A 22,234-nucleotide genomic window follows, 5' to 3' on the forward strand; every position below is an offset into this window, starting at 1 on the left:
ACCCTTAGCTGATTTTTTGAGGGTCACATCAACTTGGTATGACTAGTAAAAACTAAAAAAAGACTAGTAAAAACTAAAAAATAAAAATAGAGCTTGACAATATAGTCTGTGCTTACAAATAAAATAACATATGTTAGTATTTTATAGGAAAAGGGTTAGAACTAGAGAAGAAACAGAAGAATGGGCTTTACCCAGAATCAAGTCCAATCCAACCTAGAGTGCTCTCACCCTCCAACTTAACAGGAAATATTAACAAAATCTTCAATACACTTTTTAAAGTAACGCGAGACAATTACCATTTTATCAAATATAATCCATATAATCAAACTTTTATTTTTAAACTAAGGTGTAGTAGCAAAAAAAGGGAAAACACACACACACCAAATACAGGGGGGAAAAAAGCAAGTAGTTAATAATATTTTGCAAACATAGTTTTTTTAAAGGTTTCCACCTTATTGCAAAGGAGAGAGGATGGAAAATGAAATACAAAATTAGTTCTTATGAAATCCAATCCTAAAACATTATTATACTTGTCCTTATCCTCTTTTGACTTCATTTGGGTCTAAGGATTTTTTTTTTGGGTTATATAAGAAAGTAATGTCTCTTAGCCTTCAGTTAGACGATTTCACTTTTTGTCCATGAGACACTCTTGAAACCATATGGTTCGATAATATAATAGTTTAACCTGGGACCTTCAGACCATATCAATGAACCCACCACACTGATACCCGTGTAGGAGTATTTAAGGAATGAGTTGATAAGTGATAGTTAGAAATTAAACTCATGATCAGTTACGAATTTCCCAAAAAAAAAAAAAAGAAGAAGAAGAAGAAAAGAAAAATATTGAGGATTCTAGCAAAAGGAATTAAACAAAGGAATTTTTTTTTTTTTTTAATATCACCTTGAATTTGATGTTAGCGTTAATTTGGGGTTTCCATTTTTTGATTTGAAAATTAATTCTCTAGGCATTAGTTAGTGACAAATCAAACCTTCCATAGGTATGTTTTATTATTTATTGGTTTCGTTATTGTCCTATACTCCTATGATTTTTTTTTTTTTTTTTTGAGAAGGTATACTAATATGAGTTTAATCATGTGATGTATATATAATTTTTATGATCAGATAGATTGAAATAACGAAAAAGAATACATGTGGTGGTCTATTTGGTTGATGACTTGTTGCACATAATATCTGTCAAAACTTTAATAATTTTATATTAATAAGAATAACAATATTGTCTATATCACGTAATTAAAATCATCAAATTGTTCTTCTAAAAAAACATCAAATTGTAACAGAAAACACTAATAAATGATTGTTTATCATACTGTGAAAGTGTTAATTGTTGGGGGAAAAAAATGAAATCCACTTGCAAACAACCCATAATTATAGAAAGAAAGAAAACTTCCTTGTTTATAGGTCGGAAGGATGCCCTCTCTACTTTGTACTATTTATTTATCTAAAAAAAACAAAAATGGAATTAAAGAAGACTTCAAAAGTGGGCTTTTTCCACGTGGTCCGGCCCATCCATCCTCTTTTTTCTGTGTCCGTTACTATACCAAAGATTCATTCAGAATCAGAGCTATCTCTTGTCTGATTGTTCTGACTAGAGACTGAGAGAATCTTATTGTAAAAAAAACTAAAATTACTAGAGAGAATCATTCTACTGTACTGGCAGATCAGCCTCTCAAATTAAAAATATGCTTAAGCTTCAGCTACATCTTCCCCACCTTTCCACCAGTTTAACCTCAATCGCATATCCAAGATTCAACCGCCATGACAGCAACTTTCATCATCATAGGCTTAGGCTTTGCACACAACTTCTTCATACACCACCTAGTTACAGTTCTACTCTAACCCCCAGAACCCACAATCTCATTCTCAGCCACATTACAAGCTGCACAGCTCACAATGCTAATACTGTTGCAGAAGATTTTGATGTTAACTTCCAGCATCAGAAATCTCAACAGGTTGAACAACAAGAAGAAGGTACTCACGAAAAAAATTTCTGGGGTGCTGTTAGTTTGATTATTGGCACAGCAGTTGGGCCAGGAATGCTGAGTTTGCCTGCTGCTACCATTAAATCAGGTTCATTTCCCTCCACCATTGTCATTCTCCTCTCATGGCTCTATGTGGTCTCCTCAATCATTCTTGTTGCCGAACTCAGCTTTGCAGCCATGGAAGAAGATGGGGTTGAAGAGGTGAGCTTTACTAGTCTTGCAACAAAGACTTTAGGAAGCTGTTTCGGTATTTTTGTTGCAATTGTCTACGCCTCCTTGAGTTTTTCATTGTTAGTAGCTTGTGTTTCGGGTATTGGTTCACTTGTCTCTCAGTGGTTTCCATGTATGAATCTTGTGATGGCTCATGCCTTGTTTCCTCTAGCTGTTGGAACTGTGATTCTTTTCTTTCCCTTTAAGGCCATCGATGCTACAAATCGTTTTTTATGTGTCATCATGCTTTTTTCCATTACTGCACTTGTGGCTATAGGTTTATCTGTGGCTAGAAAGGACTTATTAGGTTCCTTTGGTTATGCTTCGTGGGGGTTCTCGTCAATTTTGCCTGCTATACCTATTACTGTGCTCACATTGGGGTTTCATGTTGTCACTCCTTTCATATGTAAGATTGCTGGGAACACTGTAAAGGAGGCTCGCAAGGCTATACTAGTTGGTGGGGCTGTTCCACTAGTCATGGTTTTGTCCTGGAATTTGATTGTTTTGGGACTTGCTGGGACCAACAGAGCAGACCCAATATCCCTTTTGCTTTCTGTTAACCCCTCTGCTTTACCTGCAGTTCAAGGCTTTGCCTTCACTGCCTTGGCGACTAGTTTGATTGGATATGCTGTAAGCTTCCCAAAACAGCTTATTGATATCTTGGAGTTGATTTTTGGGAAAGTCAATTCAGGAAAACTGATTAGCTCTAACTCACAGATGGGTTCTAATGCGGATGGAATTGGGAGAGTTGGTATTGTTGTTTATTCAGGAAGGCCTAACCTTGGAAATGTAGGGAAGGTTTCTTATATAGGTTCAGGTTGTATTGCTGCGTCAGAAGCTAAATTGAAACCAAGCATGATTGGATTTGATTCATTCAAGATCTTCGAGATGATAATTGTACTTGTTGCACCGGTTCTTATAGCATCTTTCTTCCGTTCCACATTTACAAGAGCTCTTGATTTTGCAGGGGTTTATGCTAACTGTTTTCTGTTTGGCATACTCCCTCCTGCAATGGCTTACATACAGCGATCTAGGAAAAAACTCAGGTGTGACCAAAGATTTAATCTTAAGCTATTTGTTACACAAAATCAAGATAAAGCAAATAAATAGAGTAAATTACACATGAACCACTGTGATGATTCTTGGCTGACATAGAAAGCCTTAGTATGCCTGTCATTTTGTTTTACATGTTTATTGGTTTAGTTTCATCTAGATCCCGTCGCAAGACACAAAGCCAAAGAGGATAATGTAAACACTAGTTCCCAGGTCGAAACAAATTTTCTCCCCATTCATCCTTTTTTTTTACTCCTCTAAATTCTGCTGTCTCTAGCTTAATATTATTTTGATTTATCATGCTTCAAATAACAAAATTTACTTACCTTCCAAATTCCTCCAATATGACACAAGGCTTTGGAGTTTGGATTCTAGAAAAACTGTTTTCAGATTTGGCTTAAAAGAGCTAAATGTTTGGCATTTGTCTGCTAATGTTGCAGATTGTATTGACTATTTTGGTCAATGAAATCTTGATCTACTTTTTCTTAACTAATTATTTGAGAGCCTAAAAGACACTGAATTTTTCTAATATTGTAATTCATGATCTTAAGAACTGTGTGCTGGAATGTCAAGTGTTTTTCTTTGCATAATAGAATAAATTAACTAATTTACATGAGAAATCAGTAGCAAGATCTCCCACATTCCATATTCCATTAGCTACTTTGATGCCATTTAGAGAATAGTTAAATAACTCTTCAAAACAATTTCTAGTATGCAGATCTGATTGAATACAAATAATTTTTATTCATTTGTCTATTCTAAATTAACTTTCAATAGTGTCTAATTTTCATGCTCGGATTTTGCAGGTCATCTATCTTGCTAGGGGGAGATGGTACACTTCTTTTACTATTCAGCATTGCTGTCATTTTGGGGATTTGGCATTAGAAGACCCCCTGCTAGATTAGCAGCAATATAATGCCTTCACAACAGACCAAAGGCAAGAGGAAGAAGATATTCTTCTATCTATATTGTTAAAAATTGTATTCAACAAGATTTAAGAGACTCATTGTACCCTCCACGCCTTTTCCAGGCACCATTGCTTCACAGGTACTTACCCCAAAAGTTCCTGTTTCTCAGGGAATAGTTCTATTTCAATTCATAGTGTGAGGAATTCAATTTAAAGTCCTTCAAATTAACTGTTCCAAATAGCAAGCAAGTAGAATGTGCTAAACTTGCAATAGGATAAAAACATTGTGCAACTTGAACTTAACCTAGTGAGTGCCTAAGTCATTGAAACGTTATACTGCTCACAATTTTATTATATAGAATTTGGAACTGATTGTGTAAACTCTTATATGTAGAGTGTGTTATTGAAACAATATACTGCAAGATGTTTTTATGATGATTTTTTTCAGTCTAGCTGTGTGTGATTTTAAAAGTAAATTTTCGCCCGAAGGGAAAAGGGTAAGGGGAATAGAGATTTCATATGGGACCTTTTGCTTCATCAAGTATGGTCTTCAAACTAATTGTGCTAGCTTTGCAGTTAAGGAGTCAAGAGCATTAATTCAAGGAAATATATTACTATTTTGAGGCACAACAGCCCAACTGTCTGAATGAACGAAGATGAGTAGATTTAGTTAAAAGCTATAATTCCTTAAAACACAGAGTTAATACATCTAGTTACAATGCCATATTTCCTTTTGCGTCTGTGTGCTATCTTGAGCTAATGCCTCGGTTTATAACCCCACAGCATCAACAATCATACTGTTGTAAGGAATAAGAGATTCAACTTCAGTTTTGCTTCGTTATGTCTCTGTAAATAAAACGCATAATAGAAACCATGCGAACATGGTTTACAGTATATGATTCCTACGTTCTCATTCTATGGCCAAGAGAGGGGGAAGATTAATGTTCATGGTAGATTTTTCTTATATTATTAATCTTCATTTTTAATATGAAGTTCCACCATAAAGAGGCAATATCCACGATGCATAATATTTCTGGTCTGGCGTGTTAGCATTAAAATTGAAGTGCACAACTAACATATCTAATCGAATTGTACAAGTTGGGATAAATATGAGCATTAAATAAGCTAAAGTCAAAGCCACCTGGTACAGAAAACTTATTTGTTGATTGGTAAGTTGCATTTAATGAGTTTTGAATTCACATCATCGCCTTCTATCCTAATCTTACGAGGGAGGAAAGTAGGAAGTACCATTTGATCTGAAGGCCATTGAAATGTTCTATCATTCCATCGCTTTCTTGTATTCAGATTAATGAAACAGTATGGATTCCTGTGAAGGAAGCTTAGAGTTGACAACAGTGACTGTAACACTTGACAATGATAAAAGAATAAAACATTGAAAACACCTAGATATGTATCTTCAAAGTCCTTTGTAGCAGGATTCTGTCCAACTTAGCTGCCCCATTGGTAGAATTGTTGACATTTTTCTCTTCCACAGCCACAGGATGCAACTACTTCCACCAAACAAGTTTTGAAAATGCAATTTGTTTTCCAAAAGCTCTGTTTCTTGTGGTCTACAGCATCAGCAGATCCTCTGCAAACCATTGGTCAAGAACGTGCCATGATTTGAACCACATATCAGTTGTTCATATTGCCAACTGAGGAGCAAATGATCAAATTATAAAAACTTAAGCCCATGCTCAACCTCCAACATTATTGATACCAGCTAGTAGGTGGATTTTCTTCCAGCTAGCTTAGCAATCCACACAGAACAAACCATGGAGCAGTGGTATAAGGACCTTACTCCACTTGCAGCACATGTATTTAGTTTGCTTTCGTAGCTGCTGGATTCCGACCAAACTGGATTATCATTGGCTTGCCTTTGAAGACATATCCATTGACTAGATTCTGCAACCAAAGGTTTTAATAGCATGATCATTACAACTTAAGCACAAGGCAAGATAATTACAAGGAAAAAAGAGAAATTTAATTTAGTTGTACGTACAGTTGTACATGCTACTCTCAATTAGTGAAAGGTTCAAAACTAAGCCATTCTCACAAACCTAGTGAATCAGCAATGCCAACCATCATGGTAAAATAAATTGAGTAAAATTTTTTTCCTCTAGGAAGTTCCTAGATCCATTACTTAAGATTGTAGGTATGAAATTTATTAATCATTTTGGAATCTCCTAAGGACCGTTTGCAAGGCCAAAAAAATCTTTTTGAATAAATTAATAGGGTTTGTCATTTATCCAGTTGAGTTTGCTTATGATAGCTCAACCAATTGATCAATGAAGAAAAACCTCCATTTGAAGGTGCCTGGTAGAAATCCACATAATTTCTGGATCTCTTGCCTTTTTATTGATTCAAGCAAGAGTGAGCATGGAAGTTGAAGAATTTGCAGCACAAATAAAGGCAGTATGTGAACAAGTTCAAGAACAATTGAAGCCATCTTAAAATTTACAAGCCTAAAGTTGAAAGATGGTGCTCATATAAGAAGCTTGAGGTTTGAAGAATGTGATTTGGTTTTATTCAAATACTGACAAGCAAAGAAAGTTTGGTCTTTGCCAGGTATTGAATAAGTTGAGACCAAACACATTTTGCATTGAGCTACCAAAAGGATTCTCAATGGTCCAACTTTAATTGTGAGTAATCTCCATCCTTTTTTTTTTAATAAGTGTGAGTAATTTCTATCCTTATTGTGGAGATGAAGAGAAAATAACATCAAAGCCAGTAAACATGTGATGAGATCTTTCTAGTTCACCACAGAGTCAATTAATGTGCTAGATGTATGATCTATCACTGCTAAACGTAATCACTACTAGATGTAGAACAAAGACTTAAAACATTTGGTGCACTTACAAGAATAACCGAATTTATGCATGGATCTCAAGTGAAGAACTAAATAAATTGGATAACATGTTTTTAAAGGGATTTAACTTCAAAATCAAAGTCAAGTTCTTTACAAGAAGGGTTGAATGATGCAGGAACGTTGTGTCAGCTAATGTGGCAGCCATAATTTAGCTTGTGTCCTTTTTATTTTATTTTATTTTATTCTCATTAACATGTGGTCAAAGAGGTTGAGCCCACACTCTGTTTGTTTTGACATTAAAGTTTTCTAGAAAATAAGTCATTTTCCAAAATTTTTTTTTTTATAAAACTATCTCATTTTCTTAAGTTTGGTAGCAACCTTAAATGTGTTGGAAAACAATCTCCTAACTTCCCTTATTTAGTTTGCCATGAGATAAAGTTGTTTTCCCAAAAATAAATAGTGGAAAACAATCTCTAAAAAATAAGTCATAATTTTTATGTTGACCAAAGATAATTTTTCCTTTTGGCTCATTTTTTATGATGCTAACAAATATTGGAAAACACAGAAAATTATCTTCACACAGGTTTTCCATCTAAACAAATGGAGCATTAGTGCGATGATAAGTGCCTTTCACCAAAAGTGAAACCGCAGGTAAAAGTCCAGGTATCAACCTCTCCAATAAATTGGGGTAAGGTTGCTTATCATAACCTCTCCCAAACCCCACAAAAGTGGGAGATTTGGGCCCAGGGTAAGACCTTTTTTTTAATATCTGGTCAAAGTTATTTAAGAAGTATTGATGGTAATTGTATAGCCTAGTTTATGAGCATTTTAGGAGTTGCGTATTGATTGTCTAGTAAATTATTTAAGTAGTTGAGTGACATTGATGAGTAGCAGTGTTAAGTGGCATTTACCCCAAGTAAATGGCATCCTCAAACTATCCTCCTTCCCTTGGTTGAATGTTTGGGATTTGACCATTGTCATGGGTCTAGGTTTATGTTGGTTTACATCAACATCAACCTTTTTTTGGCTTTTTTTTTTTTTTTTTTTATTTTTTGGTTGTGGGGGAGGGGGGGGGGGGGTATAAAATTAGTGAATGCCATAGGAGATGTGCTCAGCTTAATATATGAATGTCAAAATGTCTTAGGAATTCCAGTAATTGAACAAAATTATGCCCATCAACTCTCCTAAAAACATAACAATTAAAATGGGATTTTTATATTAGAAAATACAAAATATGGCTCTAATACCATATTAGAAAAGATTAAACAATAGTTCTGATACTATGTTAGAGAAGAAAAGACAGCTAAGAAAATAAAGAAGGCAAAGAGAGAGAGAATGAGACAGACATTCATTGCAGAAAGCCTTTGATCGCTATATTTTTACTATTTAGCTCCTATTACAATGAATCCATTTATGTGTATTTAATATTTATAATAGGCTACTTTCAAAAAAATATATATATTTGTAATAGGCTAAGTCCTCGACTAACAATACTTGAACTACAAGTAGAATTAGGATTACCTATGATTGCTTGTATTCCATGTAGCATTAAATACAATGAACCTGCATTAAGGTTGTTTAACAGACTTGTGCCTTTGACAGCTTGACTAGGATTGAGTCTTTACATTTTCAACACTAGTGAATAACCCCGTGCATAAACATTTAAAAACAATCATAATTACACACAAATATGAGTTCAAAGTATACCTATTATAAGAGTTGCAAATTACACCTTTTTTAAGCCATGAATTTCTAAAATGTGTAATGGTTTCTTTTTTTTTCTTTTTTTTTATAGGTGAAATGTGTAATGGTTTCTCATTATACATATGAAAATCTAATTGAATTTGGACTCTTCAGTTTTTGCATCCAATAATTCACTTACCACAAAAATTTTAAAAATTAGATGCAATACATGGCACAAAATTGAACTCTAGTTGAAATCCAATTTAGAATCTAATTAGATTTAGACTTTTCGATTTTCACACTTAATAATTCACTTGACACAAAAATTTAAAAATTAGATGAGATGTGGTGCAAAATTGGACTCCAATTTAGAATCTAATTGGATTTTTTCTCAGCTTTGATTTTAATTATATATATAGATTTTAGATCAAATTGGCAAACCCAAAGGATGTTTCTTTTGAATTCAAGAGAATAGAATTATGGTATTATTGCATTTGCATTTTTTTAGTGTGGAATGCATTTGCATTTTAATTACTCAAAATGGGATCCTAGACAAGCAATTACTATATCAACATGATATAAATTTATAGTTACTTCTTCATGCAATAATATCATAGGATATGGAAAATAGGAATTAAGGACCCCAGAAACAAAATGTACAAAATTGGACTCCAATTTAGAATCTAATTGGATTTTTTCTCAACTTTGGCTTTAATTATATATATAGAGATTTTAGGTCAGATTGGCAAACCCAAAGGATGTTTCTTTTGAATTCAAGAGAATAGAATTATGGTATTATTGCGTTTGCATTTTTTTTAGTGTGGAATGCATTTGCATTTTAATTACTCAAAATGGGATCCTAGACAAGCAATTACTATATCAACATGATATAAATTTATAGCTACTTCTTCACGCAATAATATCATAGGATATGGAAAATAGGAATTAAGGACCCTCGAAACAAAATGTACTATATGCACAAGCTAACATGCTCTAGAAAACAGGGATGCATGTCAGATTGCATTCTGTAAGATACATACCAATGCACGATGGGCAACTTCAGCTGATGGAAATGTCACAAAAGCTTGACCTCTCATTCTTCCTTCCTGAAATTCAATTACAAGCACATTTAAGTTCAAAATTGCACAACTATGCTACAACTTTCTTGAAAATTTCAATCAATCCCAAAAGTAATACAAAATGTCATGTTCACAGACTTGCTTCCATTCAATGAAACATCCCTAGTAAAAGAGGCTTCACTTAATGCTTTCACAATCATAAACATCAAATTGTTGCCATCTATTTCTGAATAACGTACTTGTTAAATGGAACATTCAGTTCAGTTAGTGTATAAATTTTCGAGCAATGTCGCATGGAGAGATCCATTTGTTTTGGCAGGGAAATTGTCCAATCAATGCGTTCAAGTCAAGCCTGGGAGGTTCTGACCAAGATCAGCTCGACATTTGAGCATTACAAATACAAGTTCAAATCAATCTACACATACAATCCCAGGTCAAGGGCTGGCCTTGCAACCTACTCCATCTCAGTAATGGACAGTCACTGTCAACTTTTAAGGACAGATTTGTTATTTACATTGATGTGTCATTTACAACATCATCATAGGAGGGGGTAGGGAGCTTGGCAATATTTTTTCTTTGATAAGTAATAAATTTTATTAATGAGAAGAACTAGCCCCTCTCATAGAAAACGGTCCTTATAACTGAAATGAAAAGAGAGTCAATAAAATCAAATAATAAAATGGATCTCGCTATGCCAAAAGCTTTGTGGCTCAATTAGTACTTCCTATGTTTTTAACGGAGATGTCTAGGATACAAATCCCCTTCCCACAAATACTAAATTATATAAAAAATAAGATAAAATAAATTAAAAGAAAAATAAAAAAGAAGAAAGGATCTTGATTTGACCCATTATTTGAGCCCATTCAAACAAAACTCTTACCTAAGAAAATTTTATATTACTATGAACTGAAAGTCCCACGTCTTCAAAGGTAGCATTGGTTCCATAGTGTCCAAATTAAGCAAAGGGGGGTGAAATTCCTAACACTAGAGGGTGTTTACCAAACCAATTCACCCACTCACTTGGGAGATCACAGTTTTAGGCATTACCCAATGGACCCCAAACACAGAAAGTAAAACTCCATAATTCATCTGTTGTGTCACAATGCAACACCATTCTACCATAGGAATTCCTCTCTTCACAGGAGTGTCACACGTTCATCTTTTCCCCATGTTGGGTCCGCACGAAAAAAGCAACTCTTTTTTTGGGCCTAAACATGCCAAATGCTTTTCCAGGGGAAATCCCCATCATTAAACCTCTCGAAGCCTCATAACAAGACCTAACATCAAATTCCATCTCATATGGTCACCATTGGGAGAACTTCATTTTTTCTGGACCATCTCTAACAGCAAACTAATATGTAGGGGTAATTAAAAATTTAGGATAAAATTTGTTATCTTTTTGGTCTAATGAAATGTGAAAATATTGTTCTCTTGGGAATATCAGGAATGTGACTAGCAAATCAAACTGGGAACTCCAGATTCCCAGAAATCTGATTCCAAGAACCCAGAATTCTGCGAATGTGAAGTTCAAGGGAATCCCAGATTCCCCAAACCAAATGGGCTCTTAAGAGAATTTACATTGGTCTATGTTCCCCAGTCATATTCATGTCATAATTTAGATCATAGAATCAAGTCTTGAATAAGGCTATCATAACTGCGGTGTTCAAATAAGTAAACAAAGACTGCTAGCTAACAAATTTTTATGGATCTCATGCTTTCTAATGGGGTTTTTGTTTTTTTATAAAAAGAAAGCAATCCCTTCTAACGGTTTTAATAAGTAAAAGATAAGCAACCTTTGTTTCTCCTGTAACACAAGAATTACAATTTTCATAAGTGATTCCAAAATAACTACGTACTTTTGATAATTCAATAATTGGGGGAGGGGATTTGAATCCTAGATAAGTCCTTTGGAAACACCAGGACGTAAGTACTTGGAACTAAAAATATCTTGATTCAAAACTAAAACGACAATCTAGTCTAGAGACCTCACCTGCATAAGCTTTATGCTAAGACCAGATTTAGCTGCATCAATGCTTCCAAATAATGATCCTGGACACAGATAAGTTATAGTTAACCAGAACTGTTTTTTAATAACATTGTGCAATGACTAGAAGTATCACACTCAGCATTAATGTTTGAGGCATAAAAAATATTTAAAGAATAATCAATTCTCAAAGTATAATCACATGATACCCTTTTTTTTACCAAAAAAGCATTAAAGTTGCTAGATAGAAATATGTATCATTGAACAAAAAAAAAATGAATTTCAGATAAATTAGCAATAATCAATGCTTGTGATCTCACCAAATATGAAGTAGAAATCGTCAGCAATCACGTCCTTTGCCAAGTTCTTTATATACAAAACTGACGCAGGATTCCCAGCTGCATAATTCTATCAAAATCCGAAAGAGCTTCATATCAATCATTCAATTGAGTAAATATTTGCATGTAAACAGCATCTTAATCTAGTTACATGCATTTTTTACATTCATCTTTTTTAAAAAATAACAGATACTTAAGATTAGTATAAGCTAGCCAGCTCCTGAAATCTGTATGGCCAACCCACCCTCAAAATCACAGAAATTGTTATGTCCAAAGAGAAACAAAAACCCATTAGTTATTTATTTATGTTTTGTGGTTTGTGGTTTGAAATGATCTACTCTGATATCCGTCCACTTTAAAGGTGGCTAAAGACTAACCTAAGTTAGAAGTTCTAATACCAGGGCAGCAAGAACTGCAAAACAGCTTTATTATGGGAAAACAGCAAGAAATATGTTGAATTGCTGATGACATTCATACATGCTTGTTTGTACAACTACAAAATGCATATGAATAAAAGAGGAAAAGGTATCAGTACAAAGCTAGAGATTGAAAGCATATTCAAACAATGTCAATAATATATATATATATATATAATGGTCAAAACTTATAAAGAGAAAAGATTGTAATATTCTCAGATAGGATAGTAGAACACCATAACCAACCATACTAAGGATAAGTGTTAGAACATGGAAATGCTTTTAAATTACAGTCATGTTCATTGTTCAGCAATGTCAAAACATACACATCAATAATGTGACTAACTTTTGAAAAGTTATATAACACTTTTAATCCAACAAGCAAATAGATAAGTTCAACAAACAATTCTTTTCTTCTTTTTCTTTTTTCTAGGTACAAGGAACAGGTAAATTTTGTTAGTGATAGTTTAGTCTTTACTTTTAATATCAACAGTACCTTAAACATTGGTAGCGATAAAATTTCCTCTGGAGGCAACTTTCCACTCTCTAATTCTTCTGGGGTTGCATAGGATTTAATATCTGAACCTTCATTGTCAGGCTCCTCTAATTCTTCTGCTGTGCTTTCATCCCTATGTTCATTCTGAATCACTTTTGGAGCAATTTTGATCTACAACACAACTAAGAAAAGGATATCAAAAAATCTGATAGATGAGAGATTCTCCTACAATAATCAATCACAGAAAGAAAATGACCTGTAACACAGGGTTCTTCTTTTTAATCATTGGAATTTCTTTTGGAACCAAGGTGGCAGGTTTGACTCCAATAGTCTCATGAGCGACATCTTTATCAACTGCAGGGCCCACAATTGCTTCTTGCCTGAGACGCTTTCGACCAGATTTTTTTACTGCTGAAGCTCCAACAGAATAGGCATTCACATCAATTTCCTAAAAACATGTAACAGTATCACAAAACAATTCGAATCTACAAATATTTAATAACAGGATCAAAAGAGAACTGAAGGATTTCCCTCAAGGCTCTGTCTGTTTCAATGTACTTTCGTAGATATATTGAAGGTAATAATTGAATAAACATTGTACATTTCCCTGCTGTTGTAATTACATTTCCACCAAACATTTTATAAAAATGCAGTGTTCAACAAAATATAGCTGAAAAAAACATCTGCAAAAATTTTCATGTTGGACAATTAAAAGAAAATGACAACGAATTTAAATGTTGTTTGAAGAAAAATGGTCAAAAGGTTTACATGCTTCTAATTCCAAACCCCTAGAGAATATATATATATACACACACATACACACACACATAACAATAACAACAAAGCCTCAGTTCCAAAATTTTGGGGTTGGCTATGGATCCTCAACTTATTAGTTAGGGTCACATGTATTCTTTTCTTCCATTCTATTCTATCTAAAGTCATACATTTTGTTACTTCCTTAATTGACATTTTAGTTTTTATTTCTTATATAAATAATATCTGGCCCCATATCTTTAATCAGTGCGAGAGATTACCTCATCTGAAGATTCCATTTCTGACTCATCACTGGACAGATCTGCCGCATGAGGCTTTGCAGATACAGGAGGTGGTGGTGGTGGCGGTGCAGGTGCCAAAGGAGGAAGGGGTGGAGTGGGGAGAGCCATACGAAATGGAGCTGGGATATTCATTTTGTTCATCAAGTGCAACACCTACAATTAAAAGGATTGGTCATAAACTATATGACCCAATATGCTCGTGTATTTGCCTTGATAAGAATGACGCAAATAGTATAACTAAAGGAGCTGAATGAGGGTAAAACCAGAAAATTTTCCAACTAGCATTGCATAGGATTGGAGACAACCTGTGTATAAAAGCGAGGAACGGCAATAAGAGCGTTTACAATGTTGGTAAGTATATTTCCATCCGGTGGAGGGTAAGCATACCTGTAACACAAGCTTTATTAAACTAGGCATAAACTGATTTATGTCATCCAAAGATGGTTTTAAAAGAAACAACCACAAGTTAGACAACATAGACAAATAACTTTTCAGTCAAATTCACAGTCTGGATGACAAGTTTAGGAACACAAGTTTCAAGATAGTTATGTATTCAATAACACAAGAACCCAATTAGTATTCTCTTTCACTTTGGTTGATTGAAGTGATAAACTGAATTGCTTATTGAACTGAAATTTAACATAGCACCCACAAGTCCAAACATTTTGTGCATCCCTAAATTGTTGTGCCATGCTTCCAATGCAGAAAATTTAAGGAGAATTCATAGGAGAGATATAAAGGAGATTGGTATAGGCCAACCATTTTTTTTTTTTTTTTGATGACCTGGAACCTCACCAAGGCAAGGCCCTTTGGACCCACCCCTAGGTAGTAAATTGCGGATATACAACTCCACCCGCCAGAACCATGTATTAGGTAATCCAGGGGGACTCCTAATGGGAATCAAACCTAGGATGTCTGGGTCTACAACTCATCCCCAAGCCTCCAACCACTAGGCTGCACCCTGATAGGTTAGGCCCACCATTTATTATATTTTGAAGAAATTACATAAAAAGGCCCAAAGTTTATACCATATTCAAATTAGGTCTTTGGTTTTTAATTTTTTCAATTAAAGTCCCAAATTTATTAAATCATTTCAATTTGAAGCCTTAGTTGAGCTTCATTATTTATTTTTGTATTTATGGGCAGTAACGTAGAAGAGCAAAGTGGGAATCATTGGTTAAACTCAGCATTTCACCTAGGACTCATTCATAAATCAATTTGGCTATCATTGACCAGAGAGGATATAGAGAGAAAGCTTAGCTTAGAGTGAGAAAGTGATTGCCAAATTCTAAATTGGTTACTTAGATGAAAAACAAAGTTTTATCAATGTTTCCTCTTTTCCTCGACTTCATAGTCTCCATTACAGTCAGGGTAACATGAAATGAATAATGTCGATGAGGGCTTCAAATTTAAATTGCTTCATAAGTTTAGGACTTTGATTGACAAAAAGAAAAACCTACGACTTAATCTGAAGCACGGTATAAATTTTGGGCCTTTTATGTAATTTGTTCAGATATTTTATACATAACAATTTGTAAGGGAAAAAAGAGAGATGAAGGTTTAACAAGTGAAATGAAAATGCTTACTCAAGGTAGGGAGGGAATGGATAGTCGACACCAAGCCTTGGGGCAATGGGTTCAGCAGAAGGTAGCGAACGTTGAGTCTTATCTTTGGTGAGAGTAGCATCCTTGACCAAAGATGATGGTGGTACAAAATCATTGTCATTTCGAGCTTCACTTGATTGAAGTTTGTTATCAAGGTTTGGCTTATTACTACTAGCTCTCTCCACTGATAACACTTTACCAAGAAACCTCAACCTGACCAAACCATAACATGGCAATAATGCCTACTTTAAATTAATACAACGAAGGCTGGCATATATGCAAAGAATACAATACAAGACTAAAAACGATAAAAAGAAAAAAATAGAAATACTCATTTAACTGATAACACTTAACCAAGAAACCTCAACCTGACCAAACCAGGTCCATAACATGGCAATAATGCCTACTTTAAATTTATACAATGAAGGAAATATATGCAAAGGATACAATAAAAAGACTTTAAAAACGAAAAAAAGAAAAAATATAATATATATATATATATATATACAACTACCCATTTAACTGGCGTTGGGCCTGGTAAGCCAATGCTTCATTGTTGAAATCCAGAAACGCACAGTTTCTCAATCTGCAGAAAATAATTGAATTCTTTGGATTAATAAAGAAAAAGGGCAATTGGGTTTTTTTTCAAAAGAAAAAGAAAAATAAAGAAGGGGGGGTACCTTGGAGAAGAGCAAGGTCGGACTGAAGAAGCACCATAGTGGGAGAAGAGTCTGGAGAGGGTATCATGAGGAATAGCTTCAGGAAGGTGACGAATCAAAAGGGCAATCATTGCTTCTGAGTCTGAGTCTGCTATTGCTTCAAACCCCAACTGCTGCTGCATCATCATCCTCCTTGGTACCTCAGGAGTAGTTAGTGAAATTTACCCTATTTATTATTTAGGAGCTTGCTGTTGAGTTGTTGGGCTGATGAATAAAGGTTAAGAGCTTTGGACCTATAAATAAGCCTCTTTTTTTCTTTTTCTTTTTGAAAGAGAAATAAGCCTTTAAATTTAATAAACAAAAACAAAATAAAGTTCAATGCATTATAAATAAGTAATAAAGTGTCTAATTAGAGTTAGCTCTATTTATTACCATAAATTACTCAATGGGTTTTTTTTTTTTAATTACTCAATGGGTAATTGTAATTAAAGGTGACAATATTTGGCATGAGCCATGAGTACAAGACAGATTTTTACACGTCAATATTCACTCTAAACATAATAAAAGGGTCAATTATGGATTGGCCTATATAATATGCAATCAACATGAATTGACACGATTAATTATTTTTGTCAAAATGACTCAACCCATTTTGACATAACTTGTTTAACTCATATAATTAAATACTTTTTCTAGGCTAGTAAAATCATACCTGTGGAGACAGAGAATTTAGCAACCTTGGCCCACTTCGTACCAAGCACAAGGCCCATGCCAAGGGTGAAGCAACGCTCGAGGACGGAGTGTGAAAGTTCAAATTGCCCAGAAGCCCCACCAAGACTAGGGGAGGTGGAAGTAAGGGCCCACTAAAAGCAATCTTCCCAAACGTCTAAAGAGAAGGAACAAGCACAACGTGTTAGCCGTGAAGGCACGGTAGAGGAGCAAGTTTAAGACGAACTGTCACCTCCACATTAAATGCCCACAACTAACGTTCTGGCCGCATTAATGAGGAAATGACCTCTGAACGGCGCAGCCTTAGTTGCTGCAGACCACAGAAAGAATGGGAAGGCGGCTAATAGAACAAGCACTCAAGTAATAACTTGCTTGATCAACAAATTGAGGGCTAAGATCAGCTGTAAAGGGGGTATATAATGTAAGGAGTCCTTCTTGAGAGGGGGATGAAGAAAAAAAGAAAAGAAAGGGAGAAAGGCCGGTAGAAGGATAGAGCATTATAGCTTTCTGGACCATCACTAAAATCTTTGTAATCGTTCACTAGAGGAATAACAGAACTTCGAGCTCCCCGGAGGAGGGTCGAGGAGCACCATTGCACATTTCAATCCAAGTTCATGCCGTTTAATCCTTGTACATCCATGCTCAGTTATTGCATCCCTCACTAGGGCCTAGTTCTTGAACCCACTCTCTATAAATTCATTGTATTAGCCTAGCTAGACTTGAGTCTACTTACTCAACAGTAAAAGTGCTCAAACTCGATCCCTACAATTGGCGCCGTCTGTGGGGAGAACTTGTGTGTTAGTAAGGGCAATGACCAAGCATGACAGGATCAGGCCCTCATCAAGTAGGCTTCCATTAGCCTGAACCGGTCAAACCCCAGTGTCAGGGTAACTTCGCCAATCCTGAGCGTGATTGAAATGAAGAGAACGGAAGATTTCAAGAGGAAAGTGTGCACACCGCTCAAACCAGCAGAAGCTACTTGCGTGGAAACAGCCATGCGCCCTAGGGACAAAACCACAATCGGGCCACCCAGCCGAAGGAAGTTAAGAGCTGCGTGACCCAGGGGCAGAACGATGAGTAGGCCATGCAGCGAGAGATAGATGACTTGAAAAGGAGGCTGCGCCATGCACAACGAAGGCGACCTCGACACAGCCCCGACCTACCCTCTGACGATGAAAGCGATGAGGACTATAGGCAAAGGTCGAAAACTCCTCCGAGTGAGACTTTCTCTCACGAGGAAGAGCCCTACCAGGAGGGTAAACGTAATAGCCCATCTCCTAGGGGCTTAGGATACGACGCCATGAGCAGGACCCTGGATCAACTATCTAAATCGCCTTTCACGCGCCACATAGAGGGGGCTACCCTTCCTCGGTGGTTTTAGCAGCCGACCTTTTCCGTTTATAATGGCAAAACGGACCCTGTGGAGCATGTGAGCTAGTTCAACCAAAGGATGGTTGTTCATTCTAAGAACGAGGCGTTGATGTGCAAGGTTTTCCCCTCCAACTTGGGCCCTGTGGCGATGAGGTGGTTCAATGGCTTGAAGACGAATTCCATAGATTCATATAGACAGCTGACCCAGGCCTTTGGCTCTCGCTTCGTTACGAACAACATAACCCCGCGGCCCTTAAGCGTGTTGCTGTCTCTGTCCATGCATGATGGAAAGACCTTAAAGGCCTACTCAGGTCGATATTGGGAGGTGTACAATGAAGTGGAGGGAAATTTCGACAATCTCGCCATCAGCACTTTCAAAAATGATCTCCCAACTAGACATGGCCTAAGGAAGTCCCTGACAGGCAAGCCCGCCACCAGTGTGCGCCAGCTAATGGATCGGATCGACAAGTACAAGCGAGTGAAGGAAGACCAGCTGCAGGGCAGAGGAAAGGAAAAGACCATCCCCCAGGAGAGGAGGGATTTCAGATCGGACCGGTACAACAACACCCGTCTGAGGAGGGACTTCGCAGGGCAATCTGAAGCAGCCGACACGCAGGCAGTCCATGCCGTATTCCAAGAGCCAGTATACAAGGTGTTGGCGAAAATCGAGAGCAAGCCATTCTTTAGGTGGCCGAACAAGATGGTGGGGGAATCCACAACGCGCAATCAGAACCTTTACTGCCAGTATCACAAGGACCATGGACATACTACCGAGAACTGCAGGAATCTTCGGAGCTATTTGGACCAGCTGACCCAAGAAGGAAAGCTAAAGCACCTTTTGCACCACCCCGGAGACCATTAAGGCCAGACCAATCAGGAGCCAAAGAGAGATAACGCACTAAGGGCGCCCGTAGGGTCGATCAATGTGATCTTGGCCATGCTAGGAAGAACAGGCACGTGCCCTTCGCGAGTGTTGTCTGTGGCCCAGATCCCTGCCGAGGAGTCCCAGCCGGAGCCAAAGAGGGCTAGAAGGGGCTTTCACCCAATCTTGAGCTTTTCAAAGGAAGACAAGATGGGAACCATCTAGCCCCACGATGACACTCTGGTGATCACACTTAGAATCGGAGACTACGATGTGAAAAGGGTGATGGTGGATGGTGGCAGCGCCGCTGAGGTCATGTACCCAGACCTTTACAGGGGGCTGAGGTTGAAGCTGGAGGACTTAACGCCCTATAGCTCTCCCTTGATGAGCTTCGATGGAAAGCTTGTTACCCCAAAGGGCATGATCAGGCTACCCATCCAGACCAACCCAGAAGTGGTGAAGGTGAATTTTATAGTAGTGAACACCTACTCCCCCTACATAGTCATCGTAGGAAGGCCCTAGCTCCACACCTTGGGGGGTGTTGCCTCCTCCTTGCACTAGAAGGTGAAATTCCCGTCAGGGGATTAGGTACTTGAGATTCGTGGTTGCCAGCCCACAGCGAGGCAGTGCATGGTGGCCGTCATATCACATTGGCTCGACGCGGAGCCCTCGGCCACCGCTGAAAAGAACTTCTAGCAATCAAAGACCATGATAGCGCCTACCGATGCAGCTGCCGAAGAAGTGAGATGTGAAGATCTAAAGAAAGTGGTCATTAGTGATGGCCTTGATAAGTTTTTTCAGGTTGAAGCCCAGCTGCCTCTTCAGGAAAAGGAGGAGCTGATCGAGTTTCTCAAGAGAAACATCGACGTGTTTGCATGGGATGCCTGCGATGCCCCAGGGATTGACCCTGCTTTCATCTGTCACCATCTCAACATCAATCCGTCCGTAGTTCCCAAGAAGCAACTGCCCTAGCGCCCGTCAAGGGAGCACACTGATACAATTAGAGAAAAGGTGATGAAGCTTAAACGTGCAGGGGCTATTAAAGAGGTTTTTCACCCCGAATGGTTGGCCAATACTGTGGTGGTCAAGAAGAAAAGTGAAAAGTGAAGAGTCTATGTGGACTTCACCGACCTGAATCGGGCATGTCCGAAAGACCCATTCCCCATGCCCCGGATAGACCAGCTAATGGATGCAACTACGGGCCATCCTCGGATGAGCTTCTTAGACGCCTTTCAAGGCTATTATCAAATACCACTAGCCTCAGAGGATTAGGAGAAGACAGCCTTTGTGACGCCCATTGGGAACGACCATTACAAAGTAATGCCATTCAGCCTGAAAAACGCAGGGTCCACCTATCAAAGGATGATGACAAGAATGTTCGAGCCGATGCTGGGCAAAAACATCAAAATGTACGTCGACGATATGGTGGTAAAGAGTAAGACGATCTCCGAACATTTAGGGGACCTCGGCCGCACCTTTAATGTCTTGAAGGAGCACAAATTGCGCCTGAATGCTTCCAAATGCTCGTTTAGCGTGGGATCCGGCAAGTTCCTAGGATACATCATTACTGACAGGGGAATCGAGGTTGATCCTGACCAAATCAAGGCTATTCGTGACCTAAAGCCTCCGCAAAATCCCAAGGAGGTCCAAAAGCTTACAGGAATGATTGCGACCTTGAATCGATTCATTTCCAGGTTGGCTAACCGGTGCAGGCACTTCTATCTCCTGATCAACAAATGGAAGGGATTTGAGTGGTCCGAGGATTGTGTCATGGCCTTCCAGCAACTCAAGGAGTACCTATCCCAACCGCCTATCATGTCCCATCCTGAGTCCCACGAGATCCTATACGCATACATTGCTGTGGCACTTCACGCTGTGAGCCTGTTACATATCCGGGATGACAATGGCATTCAAAAACCAGTCTATTATGTTAGCAAGTCACTACACGAAGTTAAGGTCAAGTACCTACCCTTAGAGAAAGCCATACTAGCTGTGGTCCATGCTACACAAAAGCTCCCCCACTATTTCCAGGCTCACACAGTGGTTGTCTTGACCCAATTACCCTTGAAGTCCGTACTTTGAACAGCTGATTACACAGGGAGGATTGCTAAGTGGAACACAATTCTGGGGGCCTTTGACATCAAATACATGCCTCGGACCTCCATAAAAGGCCAGGTCCTGGCTAATTTGATGGTCGAATTCGCTGAACCACCCGTAGAGATGCTTTCCGAGAAGATAAGCATGGATGAAAGATCAGTTGGAACAATCTCCGTCCCGAGACCACCAAGTTGGAGGGTATACGTTGATGGCGCGGCAAATCAGAGGGGGTCTGGAGTGGGGCTGATTTTAGTATCCCCTGAGGAGTCTGTCATTGAAAAATCCCTGAGGCTCGGGTTCTCGGCCACAAACAATGAAGCCGAGTATGAAGCACTATTACAAAGGATGGTCATGGTGCAGAAAATAGGAGGAAAGGCAGTGGAGATGTTCTCGGATTCGAGATTTGTGGTAGGCCAGGTGAAAGGAAAACTGGAAGCCAGAGATTCAAGAATGCAAGAGTACCTAAGCCAGGTCAAGCACTTGCAGTCGAGTTTCGATCTTTTCATCTTGTCACATGTCTCCAGGAGTAGAAACACTCATGCTGATTCATTGGCCATCCTTGCCACCTCCTCGGCAGGGGATCTGCCTCGGATCATTCTTGTGGAGCATCTGGAGCGAGCAAATGAAGCAGCAAAGGGCACGGCCCACATCCACCAAGTTGGGATAGGATCCAGCTGGATGGACCCCCTGGTAAGGTTCCTCAAAGATGATGTCCTACCTAAGGATAAGTCAGAGGCTGAAAAAATACAAAGGAATGCTTCTCGATTCTGGCTGTCTGAGGACCACAAGCTGTATATGCGCTCCTACTCTAGACCATACCTACTGTGCATTCACCCCGAGGCATCAGAGGTATTGCTCAAAGAGCTGCATGAAGGGATTCGT

General features: G+C 37.9%; 3 protein-coding genes across 3 annotated transcripts; 2 read left to right on the forward strand and 1 right to left on the reverse strand.

The window, feature by feature from the left end:
* Nucleotides 1-1,479: 1,479 nt before the first annotated feature.
* LOC112018536 (uncharacterized) lies at nucleotides 1,480-4,608 on the forward strand. Its single transcript, XM_024051069.2, has 2 exons — nucleotides 1,480-3,256; nucleotides 4,070-4,608. The coding sequence occupies exons 1-2, from the start codon at nucleotides 1,701-1,703 to the stop codon at nucleotides 4,146-4,148; spliced, it is 1,635 nt and encodes a 544-aa protein (XP_023906837.1). The 5' UTR covers nucleotides 1,480-1,700; the 3' UTR covers nucleotides 4,149-4,608.
* An 812-nt stretch (nucleotides 4,609-5,420) lies between these two features.
* LOC112018368 (U11/U12 small nuclear ribonucleoprotein 65 kDa protein) lies at nucleotides 5,421-16,577 on the reverse strand. Its single transcript, XM_024050898.2, has 11 exons — nucleotides 16,315-16,577; nucleotides 16,149-16,220; nucleotides 15,617-15,847; nucleotides 14,336-14,417; nucleotides 14,010-14,183; nucleotides 13,232-13,423; nucleotides 12,976-13,146; nucleotides 12,046-12,133; nucleotides 11,732-11,790; nucleotides 9,703-9,768; nucleotides 5,421-6,075 (listed from the first exon to the last, which is right to left on the reverse strand). Exons 1-11 carry the CDS (start codon nucleotides 16,479-16,481, stop codon nucleotides 5,992-5,994), a joined length of 1,386 nt encoding a protein of 461 aa, XP_023906666.1. The 5' UTR covers nucleotides 16,482-16,577; the 3' UTR covers nucleotides 5,421-5,991.
* A 1,895-nt stretch (nucleotides 16,578-18,472) lies between these two features.
* Nucleotides 18,473-19,255, forward strand: LOC112018413 (uncharacterized). The gene has a single exon (XM_024050943.1). The coding sequence runs from the start codon at nucleotides 18,473-18,475 to the stop codon at nucleotides 19,253-19,255; it is 783 nt and encodes a 260-aa protein (XP_023906711.1).
* The last annotated feature ends 2,979 nt before the right edge of the window (nucleotides 19,256-22,234 follow it).

Source organism: Quercus suber, unplaced genomic scaffold (genome assembly GCF_002906115.3).
Source record: "Quercus suber isolate HL8 unplaced genomic scaffold, Cork oak 2.0 scaffold_36, whole genome shotgun sequence".
Classification (NCBI taxonomy): domain Eukaryota; kingdom Viridiplantae; phylum Streptophyta; class Magnoliopsida; order Fagales; family Fagaceae; genus Quercus; species Quercus suber.